Consider the following 18,256-nt stretch of genomic DNA (forward strand, 5'->3'; position numbering starts at 1 on the left):
CCACGTGTGTGCCTGATGGCCATGGAGATCTCGGATCCCTGGAACTAGAGTTCCAGACAGTTTTAAGCTGCTATGCGGGCGCTGAAAACATAACACGAATCCTCTGCAAAAACAGCAACTGGTCTTAACTGCTCAGCCCTATTCTGAACTCTTAAATTCCAAATCCTAGCATGCTGTGGACATTTTTCTGGAGGCAAGGTTTAGAGCTCTCAAAGAGATCCAAAGCTTTGGCTACTCCAAAGGGCCTTGGCTTTTATACCACGCTGTCCCGAGACACGTGGGCGGGGAGGCGCCACCTGGCTCAGCCCGGCGGGCCAGTCCCCTGCGGCCAGCGCGGTCCTCCACGGCGTGGCGTCCAGTAGGGGTCGCTGTGGCGGCGTCACAGTGCTCCGAGGCCGCGGGGTCCGCTCTGGCTGACCCGGCGCGGGCGGAAGGGGCGGTGCAGGGGCAGCTAGGGTGGCCACGGGGCCTGCAGTCGGCGCGGCCGCAGGGAGGGAGGGACTTGCCGCCCGGAGAGCGCAGGTGAGTGCGCCCCTACCGGCGCGACACCCCTGCTCCCACCCCTCGGCTTCAGGGGTGAAACGTCCCCGGCCCAGCTCTGCCCCGCCGCATCCCCGCCGTGTTTGCGGATGTCACCGGCGTCCCTCGAGTCGGGCAAGACTCAGGACGCCCCTCGAATCCAGGGCTGCCCCAGGATGGTGGGAATCGGGCGGGCCCAGGCTGTATGCCCCTGGGCTGCGCTGCTAGGGCTGGCTCCAAACACTGAGCCGGAGACGTGTGTGCCCAGTTTTGACCTTGGACATGAGGAGGGCTCGGGGAACCGTGACCTCAGTCTCCGATGCTGGCAGAGGGAAGAGTTTCTTAGCTGCAGTAGACCTCACAGAGTTTAGGCCAGGCTCCCCATCTTTCCGAGAGGTGACAGGAACGTGGAGTGATTCCCAGCATCGTGCAGGTCAAGGACAGCGTTGCCTTTGTATCCTAAGCATTGCTCATCTGCTAGTCTTAGGTTGCTGATTCTGCAGCTTTATAGACATCTCACCGAAACCATCTACGGGCTTCCTCCCCTAGTCATCCCCTTACTCAAGTGCAAACCGCAACAGCCTTCTTGGCGTACTGTCATTTCACATGTTGTGTTTGTTTTTTTGAGACAGGGTCTCCCTGTAGCCCCAGCTGGCCAGGAACTTGCTATGTAAACTAGGCTGGTCTTTATCTTAAAGAGCTCTGTCTGCCTCTGCCTCTCCTCCCAAGTGCTGGGATTAAAGGTGTGCACCCCCACACTCCTCCCAGTTTTGGTTTTTTTGAGACTGGGAGACACATAGCCCGGACTGGCCTTGAACTCACTATGTAGTAGAGGATGAAGTTGAACACCTAAGCTGCCTTCACTTCCCAGGCCTGTGCCACCATGCCTAGCTTCCATACGTTTACCATGTTTCAGGCACTACTCTCTGCACTGATAAAACCGAGAAAAAAAATGGGGTGAAAAATCCTACTCTTAGGGATATTATATACATGCAAACAAACAATACTCGGTAAATTAAAGGGCAGCATGTGATAAGTGCTATGGGGGAAAAGTGAGTTAAGAAGGATTGGGAAGGTGGGATGGAAGGTGAGAATGGGTAGGCCTCATTTGAAGGGCAGTTACATAAGGGACCATTCTCAGTTTGCTTTCCATGGCTGCAACTGAATTCCACAGTTTGGGCAATTTAAAAAGAATAGAGATATATGTTCTGCCAACCTAGCCTGTGAGTTATTGGACTCAGCTGTGTTACCTAGTTTGTCTCAAATTCCTAGGCTCATGAAGGTTTTTTGCCTCGGCTTCCCAAGGGGACCTTCACTTGAAGAAGGTAAGTTACCTTTGCGAATAATCTAGGCAAGTGTGTTTTTGGCCCATCTAGAACAAGGAGGTTCCAGGTTTGGTGCGAACGTGTTCCAAAGTTTCATGTGTTAGAAATTGGATGCAGCACTGTTGAGAGGCTGGACCTTTGGGAAGTGAATAGGTCACGAAAGTTCTTTCCTGTGAATGGATTAATGGGTTATCAAGAGAGTAAGTGGCTTTGTTACAAAAACAAGCTCTGTCTGGCATGCCTCCCCATAATTCATCCACTTTGTTATAATACAAGAAGGCACAAGGCACTTCACTAGAGGTCAGCATCTGAAGTCTGCGAAAGGGAAAAAAGGTCTTTTGGTTTGGTTTGTCTTTTTTTTTAGATGCAGTAGACCTTCAATTTCCTAGACTCCATCAGCTACATAAAATTTTAAATTGTCCAGGCTGTGGAATTGAGTTGATCTCTGGAAATCCCACAAAAAAAGCTAAATGGGTGGTACAAATCCATAATCCCAGTATGCCTAAGGCAAGATGGGAACAGAGACAGGAGAATTGCCTGGATTCAGCTAACCTGGAGTACACAGTGTGCCAGAAACAAGACAGACCCTGCCTCAAAAATAAATAGAAGGTAAAAGGGGAGAAGGGACTCCTGGAAGACGGTCTCTGGCCTCCACATATACTCATGCCTCCCTATTCTTCATGAATTATATGCACATATACATATGCAATAATAATAATTAAAATTAAACTAGCCAGGCATGTTGTTTATACACCTGTTTCCAGCACTTGGGAGGTGAAGGCAGAGGAGTTCAACGTCAGCCTAGAAAATTTGAGACTAGTCTGGGCTACTTGAGACTCTGTCTTAAAGCAAGGAAAAAAATTAATCACTAGAAGTTGGGCCTGGGAGGGCACACTTACAATTCCGGCACTTGGGAAGCTTAGGCAGGAGGATTGTGAATTGGAGGACAGCTGGACCCTGTATTGAAAAGAAGAAAAACCAGGGCTAGAGAGATGACTCAGCAATAAGAGCACTGTCTGCTCTTACAGAGGACCTGGGTTTGGTTTTCCCAGCACCCACATGGTGACTAACAACTACCCATAACTCCAGTTCCAGGGGATCCCTGGCTTATGCAGGAATTGCACAAATGGATGCATTTGCATAAATGCAAGCAAAGCACTCATACACATAAAATGAAAAGTAAATAAAAAGGCCAACCATTAGCTTCTGTCTTAAGCAATTAGCTGAGAAAAGGAAGGCTGCAGGTGGAACAGCTCAGGGATCAGGAGTTTGTTTTTGGACTAACTGTAAGGTATCCATGTAGAGATGTCACATAGGCAATTGGACATTGTGCTGGGGATCCCCCACCCAGGATTTGTTGATTCACAAAGAAGATTCATAAGACTCCGCATACAGCCATACTTATGTCTGTGATTTATTATAGCATGGGGATATGAAGCAAAATAAGCAAAGTGGGAAAATGAGGGGACAAAGTAAAGAGTCTTCTCCCAGTGGCACGGCACACAAGACATGTAATTTCTCAGGGCGGAAGAGATGGCTCAGTGGTTAAGAGCACTGACTACTCTTGCAGAGGACCCAGGTTCAGTTCCCAGCACCCACATGGTGGTGAACAACTGTCCATAACTCCAGTTTCAGGGGATCTGACACATTCTTTTGACCTCCACAGGCATTGTACAACATGGGTGCACGTACCCACATGCAAGCAATACACAGAAAATAAAAATAATAAATATTTTTTAAAAAGACATGTAATTTCTCCAGCAACAAATTGTGTAAGAGTCCCAGGTAGGTGTTTGACATAAAGCAAATCGTACAGTTTCAGTGAGTGACTATCAGTTTAGGGACTGGGGGACACTGCCGAAGCCCAGTACCCAGCTTAGAAGCAGGCCTTTCCAAAGAGTACAGTCTCAGGTCCTTCATACTAACTGTGCCCAAGTATACACGTCTGGAATTTGGGAGGAAATAATTTGGCATACAGATGGTATTTAGGGCCACCAAAACCAGGTGTAGTAACCTTTATCTGTCTTAGCAGTACTTGGGAGGCTGAGGCAGAAGGATAAAAAGTTCAAGGCCAGCCTTTGCTCCTATGAAGCATCCTAGGTTAGCTGAAAAAAATAACGGTGGCTGGAGAGATGGCTTAGTGGTTAAGAGTACTGGCTGCTCTTTCAGAGGAGCTAGGTTCAATTCCCAGCAGCCACACGTCAGCTAACAACCATCCATAACTCTTCAAATTCCAGGGAATCCGATGCCCTCTTCTGACCTCTGCAGGCATTGCATGAAACAGGTGTACTTATACACATGCAGGCAATACACTCATACACATAATAAGTAAATAAATAATAAATGAAAGAAAGACAGACAAAATATATTATTGGTGTCAGCAGAGTCTGGAAAGGGATGACCAGTGTAGGGTCAGAGGAGGAGGCACTTATGTGATTGAGAAGATTAGAAGGCCACAGCAAAGGAAGAGAAACCTTTTCAGGTAGTAGAATCGTTTTTACTTTTGTGTGTTTATGTTGCATGCACATGGGTATGTAGCTATGCACCCATGCACACACATGCAGATGTTAGAGCAGGATGTGGGGTATCTTCCTCTATGGCTCTCCATCTTATTGCCTTGAGACAGGGTCTCTCACTGAACAGAAAGCTTGTCATTTTGACTAGTCTGGCTAGGTGGTTAGTGCTCTCTCAGATTCGACTTGTCTGCCTCTTAATGCTGAGGTTAGACATGCATAATCATGCTCAGCTTTTTACATGGGTACTAGGGATTCAAACTCAGGTCCTCATGTTTGCAAAGCAAGCTCTCTTACCCACCAAGCCATCCCCCCAGCCCCTAGAACCCTTTTAAGTTTCTTTTGTTTGGCTTTTTGAGACAGGGTCTCTCTGTAGCCATAGATCCCCCTAGATGAGCAGCCTGGACTCAAACTTGCAGCAGTCCTCCTCTCTGTCTCCCATTGCTGGGTTTACAGGTATGTGCCACCAGGACCAGTCCTGCATTTTGTTTATTCGTTCTGTTTTGTTTGGGTTTTTTTTGGGGGGGGGTCATTTTGAGACAGGATCTCCCTGTAGCCACAGCTGGTCTAGAACTCACTATGCTCACTATGTAGATGAGAGTGGCCTCAAACTTGCTAGGTAGCTGAGGTGGCATTCAACTCCTGTTTCTGCCTCTACTTCTAGTGCTGAGATTACATGCATATTCCACCACAATTGGCAGCTTTTTTTTTTTTTTTTTTTTTTTTTAAATTTTCCCTCTTTTCTGTTCTGAGAATACATTCATTTTCCACCACCATTGGCACGTTTTTTTTTTTTTTTGTCTTTTTTTTAAATGTAATGTAGGGCTGGAGAGATGGCTCAGGGGTTAAGAACACTGTTCTTGCTCTTGCAGAAGACCTGGGTTCGAATCCCAGCACCCATGTGGCAGCTAACAACTGTCTGTAACTCCAGTTCCAGGGGATCCAACAGCCTCTTCTGTCCTCTGCGGGCATTGCACAACATGGATACACTCACCTACATGAAGGCAATACACGCATACTCATAAAATAAAAATAATAAACTATTAAAAAGTAAATAAATAAAATGTAAGATGAAGCCGGGCATGGTGGCGCATGCCTGTAGTCCTAGCACTTGGGAGGCAGAGGCAGGTGGATCTCTGTGAATTCAAGGCCAGCCTGGTCTACACAGTGAGTTCCAGGCCAGCTGGGGCTACAGGGAGACCGTTTCAAAAAGACCAAAAAACAAACAAACAAAATGTAATGTAAGAACCCACCAGAGTTTACTAGCACTACATTGAATTAGAGGGGCCAGGGACCCTTTCTGGGTACCCCACTCCCTACTTAGGGTTCTCCTGGCCATTTCTGGATGTTCAGGTTTCCCCCTTGAGGCCTTAATCATCCGCTGCTAACATCTACAAATGGTCATCTCCAGCAAAAACTAGGATAATAACTTTGCTCAATTTTGTGATTTTCATGTATTTTATCTAAGCTTCCAGCATTTTCCAGTGTTTGTGTGCCAGAAAGTGAAGCAGATCAGAGGGAGTAAGTAATAAGCACAAAGGTAATATTTGGCTTCACATTTTGAAACATTTGCTATGTTGACATGATTTTTTTTTTTTTTTTTTTTTTTTTTTTTTTTTTAGAGTCTCCCAGTAGCCCCAGCTGGCCTGGAACTCACTATGTAGACCAGGCTGGCCTCTGCCTCCTGAGTGCTGGAATTAAAGGAGTACACCACCACGCCCGGCTAACACATGATTTTAAGTTCATATTTTCTGCTAGGTTTTCTAGTGTAGGTAAGTATGCTGCCTGTGGTGGGTACAAAAAGCAGCATAGCCCTGAAAGGAAACAGTGAAGACTGGGAAGCTATGACTTTTTTTTTTGATATTTATTTATTATTTTGTATGTGTGTATACATGCTAGCACATGCATATACTGTGGAGCTCAGAGGACAATTTGCAGGAGTCGGTTCTCTCCTTGCAGGTTCCAGGAGTCATCACTCTGTCATCCTCTCCCTGGTCTGGGTACCTCTTGGGATTTCTTCTGAGTTGGAGTGGCAGTTTCTCTCACTCCACTATCCTTGCTCATTGTACTGAACCATGAACTACAAAATCTAGAACCCGGAGAGGTACTATTTTCTTTTTATTCCGAAATGCAAGGATCAAACTACAGCCTTGCACATGATGTTTGGCAAGAAGTCTACAACTGGGCTACATCCCCAGCCTAGAAATATGCAATTTTTTTCCTTTTTCATGATTCTCTAAAATTAGCATTCTTTCTTTGAATAGATCTCTATTAAATTGGAATATGTATAAATATAATTTCTTGCCAAGCATGGGGTGCACACCTGTAATCTTAGCACTTTGAGACTGAGGCAAAAGGATCATCCATGAGTTGGAGGCCAGCCTGAGCCACATAGTGAGTTCCAGACCATCCTGGGCTACAGTAGCAGATCTGCCTCAGAAAACAAAAACATAAAAACCCATCATCCCTGAAATTGATCGTTTCTTTTTTCATTAGGGTTTAGAATGGGACTCCAGGAATGGAGGAAGAGGACTTGAGCCTGTGTTGTCAGCTTGTTCCAACCTCCAAGTCTTAACCATACATAGAAGTAGCTATGAGTTTTGTGTGAGATATGCAACCTTGTAACTGATGAAAAGTAAGAAGTTAAAAATGAGAGTCATTATCAAAGAAATCAGTCCCAGAGACAAAGGAAAGTCGGTCTCAGACTCAGAATATGAGGATAATTTCTGACTTGTAAGAGTTAGTCAATGAAGCTGGGTGTGGTGGCACAACTCCTTTAATCCCAGCATTTGAAAGGCAGAGGCAGGTGGGTCTCTGGGAGATCAAGGCAAGCCTGGCCTACACTACTGAGTTTTAGGCCAACTGGAGCTACAGGGAGACCCTGTCTCAAAAACACAAACCAGTACCCCCCCACACACACAAAATCTTTTATTAGTAAATCATGATCTCTAAAACCATCTTTTTTTGTGCTGGGGAGGCCTGCCACCATCATAATAACATGGTTTCTGCTGCATGTATGGTGACTATAGGATTTGATTACTGTCTGGCATGTCTAAAATGGCTGCCTATTTGTGGCGTCTTCAGACCCCGTTCTCCTCTGTGAGTAGTGCTCTGCTAAGCAGTGGGAAGGAGCTGTGAAAGGAAGAAACATGCAGATTTCTTCAGTTGTGTATTCCTGACTCTGATTCATCAGGGCTGGAGGTTGAAATAGTTGATTCACTTTTTTTTTTTAGTTTTTAATTATGTACACGTGTGTGTGTATGTATGTAAGTGCAGGTGCCTCCAAGAGCAAAGATATTGGATCCCCTGGAACTAGAGTTATGAGCTGCCTGATGTTCTGGGAACCTAACTTGGGTCCTCTGTACGAGCATGCTCTAACCACTGAGCAATCTCTCCAGGCCTCACTCTAGATTTTATAAAGTCACAATCATCTGGTCTTGGCAGTGTCAGTAGTATAAGGGTATGGTATATGCCCATAAGTCATCCTCCAAATTTTTCTTTTTTCTTTAACAAATAAATTGAGAACTGTTAATATTTTTCAATAGTAGTCAATACTCAAAGCTAATTGGGGAGAGGAAGAAGAGTATAATCAGTATTTTCATACATTTATTTGTGTCTCATTGGACTGTGAGACAGCCCTGTGAGCTGAGCAGGCATGTGAATTGCAGCTGGAAGACTCACCCTGCTGTGATGCATGGCCTGGACTGAGCAGACCCATATAGCCTTTCTTGCACAGGGATATGTAAATATAGCGCTAGATGTAAAGTGCTCGAGGCTCGTGTGCAGGCTTCATGTTCTGAGATCGGTGTAGCACTGGGCTTTATTTCAATAGAAATAAAGTTGAATTTTTTTCTGTTTCAGGTTATATGCACTATGGCTATGACTAGTGTCAGGCTACTCACTGGTGCTATAAGAAAGCCAGATGCCTGGATTGGACTCTGGGGTGTGCTTCAAGGGACATCTTCACACAAACTCTATGCTTCCTGGAATCGATACTTATATTTTTCTAGTACCAAGTTAAATGCATCAAATTACAAAACATTTTTCCATGATATTTTCTCTCTGAGACTTCCAGGGCTTTTAGTATCTCCAGAATGTATTTTTCCATTTTCTGTACGACTCAAAAGCAATATAAGCTCTAAAAAATCCACTAAGAAGACTCTGCAAAAAGTAGCAGATGAGGAGGACTCTGATGAGGAAAGCCAAAACACGGAGAGGCATGAGCAGGAGGAGGAGCTTGAGGATAAGCCTGGTGTGGTCAAGGACTACAAAGATCTGGAGAAGGTCGTGCAGTCTTTTCGGTATGATGTTGTCCTGAAGACAGGCCTTGATATTGGGAGAAAGTGAGTATGATGTGGGCTTTATTTTAAATGTACCTGTTGGTTCTCCGTACCATTACGAGTTACTTAGATTGTGTTATAGGGAATAATAACCACAGGTATAAAAGGACTCTGTAGGTAACCTGTTTCCATTATCTCATTTTACAGATGAGGAATCTTGATTCCCAATAAAGTCAGGTTACTGCCTTCAAATTTTGTGTGCCCCATTTCCTTCATTTTAAGACACAATTGAGTGTACCATGAGCCTTCGATTTAATAACAGACTTCTCTTCTTTTTCCTTTCTTCCTGATGTCAGGAATCAAATCCAGAGCCTTGCACATGGTAGGCAAGTGCTCTACCACTGAGCCACACTTCTACCCCCAATAACAGCTTCTTAAGAAGAAAGCAATTACTGTATTACAGTTAGATAGCAAGCATAGAAATCATGGGGATATGCCAGACTATGAGAAGGTAGACCCAGAACCAATAGGAGAAAAGAAGGCAGCAGCTAGCAGTGTAGGTTCTGGCGCCAGCAAGATGGCTTAACAGATAAGGGTGCTTGTTGCCAAGCCTAATGACCTGGGTTAATTCCTAGGACCCACATAGTAGTGAGAACTGACTCCTGCAAGTTGTCCACAGACCTCCATACCTGTGCTATGGCATGCATGTACCCATACTCACATACTAAGTAAATAACAAAAAATTAGTTTTGGGGTTTTTTTTTTTTTTTTTTGAGACATGGTCTCCCTGTAGCCCTAGCTGGCCTGGATTTGCTATGGAGACCAGGCTGGCCTGGAACTCACAGAGATCAGCCTGCCTCTGCCTCCTGGGTGCTGGGATTTAAAGGCATGCGCCACCACGCCTGGCCAAATTAGTATTTTTTATTTTATGTGTCTGAGTATACTGCCTGCATGTATGAGAGTGCACCTGTGTTGTGCAGTGCCTGCAGAGGTCAGAAGAGGGCAGTGGATTCCCCTAGAATTGGAGTTATGGACGGTTGCATGTGAGTGCTGGGAATTGAACCCAGGTCCTATGCAAGAGCGGCCAGTGCTCTTAACCATTGAGCCATCTCTCCAGCCACCACCCCCCAAATTGTTTTTTAAAGAAAGAAAACAATTTTGGGGTCAACAAGATGGTTCAGTGAGTAAAGGCAGTTGTAGATAAACCTGATACCCTGAGTTTGATCCCCATTCCCACAAGGTAAGAGGAAAGAACCAACTCCTACGTGTTGTCCTCTCACCCCCAGTGCTTCGCTGTGGCACGCACATATCTGCACTCACACACACACACACAAAAGAATGCAGGCTCTTGAGTTGGAGTGCTGGTTCATGCCTCTAATCCCAGCACATGGAAGACTGAGTCAGGAGGCTCTCAAGTCAAAAGCGACCATAGGCTAATATTGAGACTGTCTCCAAAAAAAAAGGTGGACTCTTGGGCAGACTACTAGGATTCTGTGTGCGACCTTAAACAAGTTTCTTAAATACTCTTTCCTCCTCTGTAAAATAGGACTCGTAGAAGCTACGCTAGAAGATAATGGCTAGGATTTTCTTTCCTTTGAGACAGCATCTCAATATGTAATTTGTGCTGACCTAGAGCTCACTCACTACCTAACCCAGGCTGGCATCTCACTGCCCAGGGTTTTAGGGGCTTTTTCTTGGGGGGGAGGGTCAGCTTTTAAAAAATTTGTGGCCAGATATGTTGATATATGCCTTTGAGCCCAGGTCTTAGGAGACAGAGGCAGGTGGATCCCTGTGAGTTCAAGGCCAGACAGGACTACATAGTGAAACCGTGTTCCCCCACCAAAAAATGCATTTGTGTATGTATATGAATGGGGTGGGGTGTGCATGTCACTGCACATGTGGAAGTCGGGACAACTTTGTGGAGTCACCTTTTTCCTTCTACTTTTATGTGAGTTCCAGCTTGTGCAGCAATCTCCTTTACTCAGTGACCCATCTTTCCAGCCTGTTTTTCAGCTTTTTAACCCCCATTATCACACTACAGACCAAGTTGACCTGGAACTCATTATTTAGTCCTTGGTGCCTCAAATTCATAGAAGTCCTTGTGCTTCAGCTTTGCCACATGCTGGGATTGCAGGCATGAGCCACCAGGTCCAGCTAGTTGCTAGATCTAATAAGGATGTAAGGAACTTGTAACTGCCTGGCATGTAGCAGGTACTCAGTGTATTTTAGCTATTATAAAGAAAATACTATGTTCATGTGTAACAAATATATCGAGTATAACTTGCAATTCTCTTAATACATTCATTCTCTCTCTGCTGATGAATTCTAATAGTGACTCTCAGTGTTCATTTATTCTTTTAGCATCATTGATTGTGTGTGCAAGGTAAGAACTGTGATAATAGTAAATTCAGAAAGATTTCCTTATGAAATGTTTTTTGTTTTTTGGTTTTTTTTTTTTTTTTTAAAGACAAGGCCTGCCTGGAACTTACTCTGTAGACCAGGCTGGCCTCAATCTCACAAAGATCCGCCCACCCCTGCCTCCCAAATACTGGGATTAAAGGCATGTGCCACCATGCCCAGTCTGTAATGTGTATCTTTATGGCATAGTTTAAATTGCACATTTTAATTTTTTAATCTGTGGAACTGAAAAGACTCATAGAGATGACGTAGAGCCCATAGGACCTGGCTTTGGGCATCCTGATTGCTGGTTATTATCTGGCAGGTTCCTCCAGGGTCTACTCTCCCAGAGTAGTAGCTGTTACTTCTGTTAAGCTGAGCCTCAAATGTCAGTCATCTGGAGTCAGATCATTAAAGGAAAGGATACTGGTTTTTGTCTCCATCTTCCACTGGCTTGGTCACCCAGTGTTTTAAATTCAGAGAGATGAAGAGCTGTCATACTGGAATTGCTCCAACTTCAGTGCAGACTGGCAGTTTCTTAATGGCCTGGCCATATGTGTGGTGCCTGGTTTTTCTCACAGTGCAGAGCAGGTATCTGAGGGGAAGGAAGTGCCTACTCATTCTGACTGTTGTCCTTATTGTGTGACTGCCATGCAGTTGCTGCAGTAGGTGAATGGCACTTAGCATCCCTACCAAAACCACCCATAAAGCCCCATCCAATTATCCACCCAACAGTACTGGCAGATCCTTGCAGCATTTGAGCATCTAATTGGAAATGCCCTTGAGTCACCTGTTTTAGATGTATATGGACAATGCCAACTTTCAGTACTCAAAATGGAGATTTCATTGGGGAGTCACTGTCAGAATATATATTAACAGCAGGAGTTTTCTCAAACCTGTATAATTATTGAATGCTTTTTGGCATTTTAAGTCTTTTTTGTTTGTTTTTAACAGCAAAGTAGAAGATGCGTTCTACAAAGGTGAACTCAGACTGAATGGGGAAAAGTTATGGAAGAAAAGCAGAACGGTGAGACTTAAACCTCCAGTGACAGTCACAGGGTTCTCTCTGTTGCTCTGCCAGCACTCAGTGCTGCTCCAAATTTCTCCCTGGGCTCCCTACTCAGGGAGGATGATGGCTCCTTCTCTGAGGTTCCTTTATTTATTTATTTATTTTAATTTTTTTATTTTTGGTCTTTTTGAGACAGGGTCTCCCTATAGCCCCAGCTGTCCTGGATCTCTCTATGTAGACCAGGCAGGTGATCTGATACCCTCCTCTGGCCTCCAAAGGGCTTGGGAGTGGTGGCTGTAAGTGGTGGCGCACACCTTTAATCCCAGCACTCAGGAGGCAGAGGCAGGCAGATCTCTGTGAGTTCAAGGCCAGCCTGGTCTACATAGTGAGTTCCAGGCCAGCTAGGCCTACAGGGAGACCCCGTCTCAAAACAAAAAAGGGAAAGGATTGTTTTTTTAAGTTTGAAAACAGGACTTGGGATATAGCTCAGTTGGTAGAGTGCTCGCTTAGCGTGCATGAAGTCGTGGTTTCATTCCCCAGCCCTGTATAAACTGGTGGTGCAAGCTAGAACTCAGGAGGTAGAGAGGAGTAGAAGCTCAAGGTCATCCTCTGCTACACAGTCTGTCTTAGACCAGCCTAGAATACTTCAGACCTGTCTCCACCCCTTTAATCCCAGCACTCGGGAGGCAGAGGCAGGTGGCTCTCTGTGAACAGTGAAAGATTTATCGTCCTCTTTTTTTTTTTTTTTTTTTTTTTTTTTTTAAAAAAAAAAAAAAAAAAAAAAAAAAAAAAAAAAAAAGTTTAAAACCTAAGATCCATGAGATCTTGGAGACATAATCATTAGCCCTGAGGGAATAACAAGGGTTAGACACAATTTTGGAGTGTGGTTTTAGTTTCTTTTTTCATATTTCTAAAACTTCTAGGGCAGAAGAATCTTGCTACTTCCTATTGCCCTGGGATATGGGGCATGAAGCATGTCCTTCGTGTTTCTGGGTGAGCACTGAGGCTTGCTTCAGTCCTTGCCCCCTAGGATCATTTCATGGGCAGATGGGGAAAACTTACCCCATTCTTAGCTCAGCTCTCAGTCAAGGCTGAGGGTCTCTGATAGCCTTGAGCTGGCAAGGTGCAGACTGGCCTGTCCACCACTGCTTAGTGAGGTGCACAAAAGCAGGTGCTCCAGATGGGTCCTGTTTGGTCCCTCTCTGCTGCTGTCTCGCTCCATAGCTGGGTCCCCTTTGCTGCATTACTCCCTGAATACCCCCTCTCTGCTGGGGCCTCATTTACAAACCCCATAAGCCTGTTTTTTCCCCTGCTCTGAGATTTTGTTAACTACAGCCTAACTGCTGTACTTCATTCTGCCTTGGGTATTCTGTTCTCAGCTGCTTTCCATATTTCTCCTGAGGGTCAGCAAAGGCAGAGGCCAGTATTAGCACTCAGCTGCCTTGTTACTAGGAGCCCTGGTAGCCATAGAAACTGCAGCTAAGGGGAGATTTGAAATGTAGATATTTGGAGCAGCCACTAATCCCAGCCAGTTTTGATTTGTGTCTGCTAAAGGACAGGGCCTTCGAGGGGACTGAAAAATGCCTGCTTTCCTTAGCCTGTGCCATGGAGCCAGTCCCTGGCTGTAGGCCCTGAGAACTGGGCTCTTGTCTGTGCTACAGCTCCAGCCCTGAACCTGCCACTAAGCAAAGCTTTTCTGCACTGGACAAACTAGGTGGGCCCAGAATGCACAGGTGCTGAGTGACTGTAGTTACACAGAGGAGAGAGAACCCCAGCCCAGGGATTGATGTCGCCCTTAACTCTCGCCTGTCCTTGAGTTGGCTGGGCAAAGGAGAACATCTCTCTTGCACCTAGGAGCCTACCCCCCAAGCATTCACCCTTCACTCTAGCTGCGCCTTTTACAAATGTCACTTTTTTTCTTTTATTCTTTTTTTTGATATTTTTATATGTTTATTCATTTTTATACATGCATTTATATTTGGTTTTTTGTTTAGGTCTCTTTGAGACAGGGTCTCCCTGTAGCACCAGCTGACCAGGCTGGCCTTGAACTGACAGAGATCCACTTGCCTCTGCCTCTGGAGTACTCAGATTAAAGAGTGGCCTCCATGGCTTACATGCATTTATTTTTATTATATCCAACCCTTCATTATCCTCTCTCATCCTTTTCTCACTCTCCCTGATCGTCTTCCCAATTAGTTCCCCCTATATTTTCATGGTTTGTTTGTTTGGTTTTTTTTTCTTTTTCTTTTTTGTTCATAGTCTCATTGTGTGTGTAGGCCTGCTTGGCCTGAAACTTACTATATAACCCAGCTGGCCTCGAACTTGCAGTGATCCTGCTGCCTCAGCCTCCGAAATACTAAGGTTATAAGCATGAGCAATCACATCTGACTTAAAAGTGAATTTTAGGACTAAAGAGATGGTTCACAGGGTAAATCGCTTGCTGCCAAGACTGACAACCTGAATTCAGTCCCGAGACCCACGTGAGGGAGAGGACCGACACCCACAAGTTGTCCTCTGACCTCCATGAGCACATAAAGGTACAAGTATCGCTCTCACCAAATAAATATAGTTTTTTTTTTTTTTTTTTTTTGGTCTTTTTTGAAACAGGGTCTCTCTGTAGCCCCAGCTGACCTGGAACTCACTATATGGATCTCCTCTGCCTCCTGAGTACTGGGATTAAAGGTGTGTGCTACCATGCCCAGCTTCAAAGAAATTTTTTTTAAGTAAATTTTGGACTAATGAGATGGCTCATGGGTAAGGGCGCTTGCTGCTAAGCCTGACAAACCTGAGTTTGATCCCTGGGGCCCACATGGTGAAGGAACAAACTGACTTCACAAACTTGTTCTCTGATCTATACACATGGTCACATACACCCATCCCTCCCTGGAAAGAACTAAATGTTATATGAAATGTATATATATATATATTTCATATAACATTTAGTGATGTTTAGTGATTTTTTTTTAATGAGCTGGGTGTGGTGGTGCACGCCTTTAATCCCAGCACTCGGGAAGCAGAGGCAGGAGGATCTCTGAATTCAAGGACAGCCTGGTCTACAAAGTGAGTTCCAGGCTAGCTGGGGCTAGAGGGAGACCCTGACTATAAAAAGACGAATATGTATTTTTTGAGACAGGGTCTCATCATCTAACTCTGGCTTGCCTGGAACTCTATATCGATGGACTCAAACTCACAGAGATTTGCCTGCCTCTCCCTCCTGAGTGCTGGGATTAAAGGTGTGCACTGCCACGCCCAGCTTCCCATCCCTATTTTATGTAGGTCATCTGCATTAAAAACAGTGCAAGTAGTAAACCTGGTATAGTGCCATCACACGTTGCTTAAAAAAAAAAAGTGATTTTAATGAAATAAAATATGCCAAAAAAGAGAGAGCAGGCAGTTTCTAAACACCTCCCCCTCCCCCTCCCCCATGTTTGAGGAGAGGAGAGGTTTTTTTGGGGGGTGGGGGTTTGAGACAAGATCTCACTAGGTAGTCCAGGCTTGCTTCCATATATTCACCCTTAGTCCTCTGAGTGCTAGATTAAGGTATGCAACACCATGCTCAAAAGCCCTGTGTTTCTATACAAAGATTTTACAGATGACTACACCGATTGATTTGGTCAGTTTTTGGATGGAACCCAGTAGAACCATAGGAAGACAGGGTTCCCAGATAATACCTAGGTAGACATATTCTTCATACCTATAGAAGGAATCAGTCTTGATGCCTAGATATGGTATAAGCCTTGTTTCTCAGCCCAGAGAGAAGGAAGTTATTGGTGTGAGTTTTACATCCAGTTACCTTGGGCTTCCTGGGAGTGTAGTGTTGTGGTTCCCCTGTGTGCATCACATTATAAACTGAACATTGGGCTTCCAAAGTCTTGAGTGAATGGTAGGACAAATAAAGGCTTGCCCTGATGAGGTGCAAACGTTTTGACAAATCTGGGTATGGTGGCACACCATTGTAATCCTAGCACTTGGGAGACTGAGGCAGGAGGATTACATGTTTGAGGTCAACCTGGGTTACATAGTTAAGACCTTTTTCAAGAAAAATATTTTGACATTCTGAAGTTATATCTGCTTTGGAGAACATTCAGAGAACATAATGGCAGTCAGGTAAAAGCCAGCATTTGCCATCATGTATCTTAAGCTGAAGCCCTGCAGTAGGCTTTTGAACAGCCCACACATGAGCTGCTCTATTCCACCTCCCTCTACTATTAGAAGCAATTGAGAGGCAGAGTCCTGTCAATCCTGCCCATTTTAGATTTATTTTTATTATTTCCAGTTATATGTATGCATGTGTGTCTGTGCCCACATGGAAGCAAGTGCCCTTAGGTCAGAGACATGAGATCCCCCTAGAGCTGAAGTTGTAGGTGTTTGTGAGCTGGGAACAGAACTTGGGTTCTCTGGAAGAGCAGCATCTGCTCTTAACCTCTGAGCCCCACTCCTACCTTATGTTTTAGTAGAAGCAGCAGCATGTGACAGCAGGATTGGTTTAGCCTCTCTTGAGTCCCTGGCAAGATCCCCTAAAGTCCTGAACTGCTTGGACCAGTTATTTGCTATGTGCTCCCTGTACCCTTAACATAGACCTGAGTCCTCAATGTTGGTTGGACCTTGGACCTGGCATGGCTGCCCCAGGGTGAGTTGACAAGATCTAGCCACAACTTCCTTCTGATAAGGCTAATTTGACCTCAGCCCTTTTAGCCCAATCCTCCACTTTTCTGTGCATTATGCCTTTGTTGGTTGAGGCTAGCTGCCCCATCCTTTTTTTTTTTTTTTTTTGGTCTTTTTGAGACAGGGTCTCCCTGTAGCCCCAGCTGTCCTGGAACTCACTGTGTAGACCAGGCTGGCCTTGAACTCACAGAGATCGCCTGCCTCCACCTCCTGAGTGCTGGGATTAAAGGTGTGCACTGCCACGCCCGGCTTCCCATTCCTATTTTATGTAGGTCATCTGCATTAAAATCAGTGCAAGTAATAAACCTGGTATAGTGGCTCACACCTTTAATCCTAGCACTTGGGAAGCAGAGGCAGGCAGATCTTTGTGAGATCACTGGTCTACATAGTGAGTCCCAGACCAGCTGGGGCTGTAGGGAAACCCTGTCTCAAAAACACAAACCAAAACAACAAAAACAAATCAGTTTGAGTTATCTTCCATTGCCTCTCGTACTTTGCACATACTTGCTAAGGCTGTGCCCCACCATTTTGTGTTTTGCCAGTCTTCGCTAAACAAATGAGTTTGTTCAGATGCTTCCTTCAATCACCTTGTTATGTAATTGAGTTGCCCGAACACAGATCAGGCATAGGCCAGTTGTCTGTGTCTGAATGATGGGCACTGGCTTGTGTTGAGCCCCTGTGCTTGAGGCTCCTTCCCTACATGCCCTTCACATGACACGGTACTAGGCTGGTACTTGCTCCTCCTTTATGACGCTCACCAAGTTAAAACTCAAAGCAGGGATGTGTTTCCCAAAATGTAGTAAACTTCCATTTTCCTTTATATTTTCAGGTAAAAGTAGGAGATACTTTAGATCTTCTCATTGGTGAGAACAAAGAGACGGGAACAGAGACAGTGATGCGGATTCTTCTAAAAAAAGTCTGTGAAGAGAAGACCGAAAGTGATAAACACCGGGTGGTGTTACGAAGATGGAAAAGCTTAAAGTTGCCTAAGAAGAGTACGTCTAAATAAAAGAGATTGCTTTTTATCCACCAAGCTGCTTTCTAGTTGTGGGGGGAGGGGCCAACATAAAAAGAGGACATTTTTACTAAAATAAGGTTCTCTCATCATTTGTGAACTCATTGGAACATTTCTTGGAAACTGGGTTCCATGAGTTTCCCTCCTGGGTAGAGCTTGTACTCCTTTGGACCTGTCAGCCTGAGAGCTCCTCTGTCCACACAGGTGCTGGAGTATGGGGTATTTCCTGCCAGAGACAGCCGTATGACTTGCATGCCATTTCCCACATTAACTACCTCGGGAGTCATAAAATTAACTGTTGTTTCTAAGTGGTTTTTGCTTATTTGCTTGTTTCTTTTGTTTTATGAGATGGGGGTCTCCTATAGCCCAGGCTGACCCTGAACTTACTGTGTAGCCAAGACTAGCCTTAACTCTTCATCCTCGTGCCTCTGACTCCCAAGTGCTGGGATTACAGGCTTGCAACAAGTATTTTTTTCCCGTCTGGGGTGCTAACTTTTCCAGATTCAGACTTCTTATGACAAAATCAACCATTC

General features: G+C 44.9%; 1 protein-coding gene across 4 annotated transcripts; it reads left to right on the top strand.

The window, feature by feature from the left end:
- The first annotated feature begins 435 nt into the window (after positions 1-435).
- Positions 436-18,031, top strand: CUNH6orf203 (chromosome unknown C6orf203 homolog). 4 transcript variants are annotated; one of them, XM_029554643.1, is made up of 6 exons: positions 450-522; positions 1,792-1,844; positions 5,826-5,897; positions 8,219-8,700; positions 11,989-12,061; positions 17,538-18,031. In XM_029554643.1, the coding sequence occupies exons 4-6, from the start codon at positions 8,231-8,233 to the stop codon at positions 17,715-17,717; spliced, it is 723 nt and encodes a 240-aa protein (XP_029410503.1). In that variant the 5' UTR covers positions 450-522; positions 1,792-1,844; positions 5,826-5,897; positions 8,219-8,230; the 3' UTR covers positions 17,718-18,031. The 4 variants fall into 4 exon arrangements, with proteins under 4 accessions (XP_008848528.1, XP_008848530.1, XP_029410503.1 ...); XM_008850307.3 differs by lacking the exon at positions 5,826-5,897 and adding an exon at positions 6,317-6,461; XM_008850308.3 differs by lacking the exon at positions 5,826-5,897 and having other exon boundaries at positions 442-522.
- Positions 18,032-18,256: the final 225 nt, after the last annotated feature.

Source organism: Nannospalax galili, unplaced genomic scaffold (genome assembly GCF_000622305.1).
Source record: "Nannospalax galili isolate Female #2095 unplaced genomic scaffold, S.galili_v1.0 scaffold324, whole genome shotgun sequence".
Lineage (NCBI taxonomy): Eukaryota > Metazoa > Chordata > Mammalia > Rodentia > Spalacidae > Nannospalax > Nannospalax galili.